Here is a 2,856-nt window from a genome sequence, read left to right on the forward strand (position 1 = left end):
GAAGGCTTTAAATGTATGAAAAGCTAGTGTAACGCGCTGAGGTTTTCTACTTCTGGTTGGCCATACTTCAGTCTGTGATACATACATAATATTGGATATTTGCATGGCCACATGTTACTTTGAACAACTGATGCTTCTGTGATGATCAGTTGAGCAGCTGCTTTGAACTCTCCAACCATCTATCAGTTGGTTTGCTACTGGCTGAGTTCAAAACACTTTTGATCGACTGAGCAGAAGAACAGAGAGGAGGATTATCTGCTGCCATGACTTTGGCTTGGGACTGTTTGTTGGGTCATTAACTGGGATGTTGTGACTAATTATAATGGAATGATAGTCACCACAGCAAAACAAGACCAGACCAGAGGGGGAAAATGGTCAGGAAATGAGCCTTTCGTCATACACACTCATTTAGTGAATGGACAATAACATTTGTAGCCTGCACAGACTTAGGTAAAGAATTGGTTTACCGTGCTATTAAGTTTCAGTTTGTCCTAGAAGTGTCAAAGTGATACCATAAAAGAAATAATGCACATCAAATTTGTGCTTATTTTATTGTTTTGTGGTGCAAGCATTTTAATGCTTTAGAAGTGTTTATCATGTCACCATAACAAGTCCTGTTGTGATGGTCTCCTTGCAGCCGTGGCAGTGCTCTCCATAACGGGCCCAGTAGTGCTTCTTACAGTATAGCTGCCCCTCTCTTTCATAGTACCAGTGAGACAGGATACAGCCACATTCACAACATCTGAAGGAAAGAGGGAAGCGTTGAAGATGGAAAAACAATGAGATATAAAGAAAAAACAAAAGAAAACGCAGATTTAGAAAGGCATGATATTTACATTCATTTCTTTGATTGTGTTGTTGTGGAGTATTTGCCTCAGTGAGGGAGGGCGGTTTGCTGTGCAGCAGCAATGTCCCCGGTCGGGAGTAAATAAAGAGCGGAGCCACAGTTAGCCAAAGGAAGCGCTACGTGTCTCATTTTTACACAAAATAAACAGTTTGATTCTTAATAATCTATGGTTTGTTATTTCATACAACCAGGGGTTTAATTGACTTTTTACATGTATTTCATATGTGCCACCCCTCTCTGAGGCCCTCCGTGCCCCAGCCTGGCCACCCTGTACAAAATTTTCTAGATCCTCCCCTGGCTGTGAGACAGTAGATGTTTCTGAGATGTGCTCATGAAAAGTAACATGAGCCTCATCAGTGATGACTTGAGGAAAGTCGACCTGTTAGATCGCGTCACACAGCATCAGGTAGAACATTTCCATGTTCAGTTCAGCCTATTTTTAACACACAGGATATTATGTCACGGACATCCAACTCCTTTCATGTCTTGAACTGTTTGCCCACGCTTGTGTTGAAAGACATTTTGATGTGTTTATTAGTCACAAAGTTAAGGTTGAGACATCAATGAGCTGCTGTTTTTCCAGTGCACATCTGGAAAAAATACAGCCATTTTCAGTGCAGGGATGGTGTTGAAATTATGCATTACAGATCTGAAGTCAGAGTGACAGAGTATGTTTAGTCAGGCACCAAATTAATATTGATTCTTAGATAAGGACTTCTCATGTAGGGTCACTTGTCAGGTCGTCACAAAAATACTTTAACATAATGCTAGTTTGCCACTGGCACACACAGTCAAAGATTGCAAGAGAAAACCAAAGAGTGAAATACTCTGAGCTGCTACATATAAAACACTCATTCTTCAAATGCAGTGCAGCATGTTCATTTTCAGTCTTTTAAAGTCTGAAAACAGAAACTTTCAGTAGTGTCCCGACTAAAACTGGATGGAGAATATTATCTGTGTACAATAGAAACCTGCTTTCTTATCTTTCCAGCAGTACAGCCGGAGTGGGAGGTGACTTCCTGACAGACTACAGCTCCATGTTTCCTCTCTTCCAGCTGTGCCGCTCTTACAATAGAGAATGAAAAGGTCACCTTACTATTGAGAATGAAACTGGGAAGGGAAAGACTCAGCTTACCTCTAGCGTCAGACATGTATTCACAGCATTTCACTGTAATCAGTCATTTCATTCTACTATAAGCTTTTCTTGTTTACATTTGGAAAACAGTTAATTGTGCCGCGAGTGTGGCCTTAAATCCTGTTACACAACTTAAAAGGGTAATAAGTGTGGTCCTGCTTCTAACTCATCAGTCATTGCTGTGGTGGGTTTGTATTGTGTCTTAAAGAGACTCAGTGTCAATAGTTTGACAGGTATACCCACTTGTTCCTCTGTTTCCTCTTGTTATTCTAAAGAGACTTTCTGCTGGCATCACTGCTTGGAGGAATTTCAATGGTAGAAAATGTAAATACTCAGGCTCGGGACTAATAGTGTTCCGATAATCAACACTAGTTCACTGAAGCTCATATTCAGTATGACATGAGTAAAATACTGGTACCTAAAGGAATCTTCAGTCTTAACCAGTACTGTAACTGCTGGGGATATAGTGCATTAGGGGAAGTACTGATAGACATATAGACCTGCCTCTCATTTGTTACTGAGGAAATAATTCAGCAACAAAAGCATTGGACAGCTGCAGGTTTTCTTTTTTTGACCTCCTATCTTTGTTAATGTGCTGCTGGCAACGGATGTAGAACATCTGTGATTCCACTTAAACATCTGGTCACAAGAAAATTTTCAAAGTAACCCCTTCTTCGAATTTGTCGTCTTTAGTCAATTCTAAACCTCCCCTCTGTTCTAAGGTCTGTTCTCATGTCAGTACAAGTGGAGCTGTGAACACACGAGCACCTGGTGTAAATGAAACAAGCATGCTATGATGTCAGGGCATTACCCTGTATTGTAGGTCAACTGTGAAGAACCGAATGATGTAATAATGGTTTCCTCCTTATTTTGT

The 2,856-nt window shown here is 40.6% G+C and overlaps 1 protein-coding gene across 1 annotated transcript in view; it reads right to left on the reverse strand.

Moving 5' to 3' along the window:
* The window catches only part of LOC109970502 (LIM domain kinase 1-like), a 9,371-nt gene that overhangs the window by 5,326 nt on the left and 1,189 nt on the right, over positions 1–2,856 (reverse strand). The window contains exon 2 of the mRNA XM_020618071.1: positions 604–742. Within this exon, the coding sequence (XP_020473727.1) occupies positions 604–742 (139 nt within the window). The remainder of the gene's footprint in view (positions 1–603; positions 743–2,856) is intronic.

The sequence above is a fragment of the Monopterus albus genome, unplaced genomic scaffold (assembly GCF_001952655.1).
Source record: "Monopterus albus unplaced genomic scaffold, M_albus_1.0 scaffold199.1, whole genome shotgun sequence".
NCBI classification, from domain to species: domain Eukaryota; kingdom Metazoa; phylum Chordata; class Actinopteri; order Synbranchiformes; family Synbranchidae; genus Monopterus; species Monopterus albus.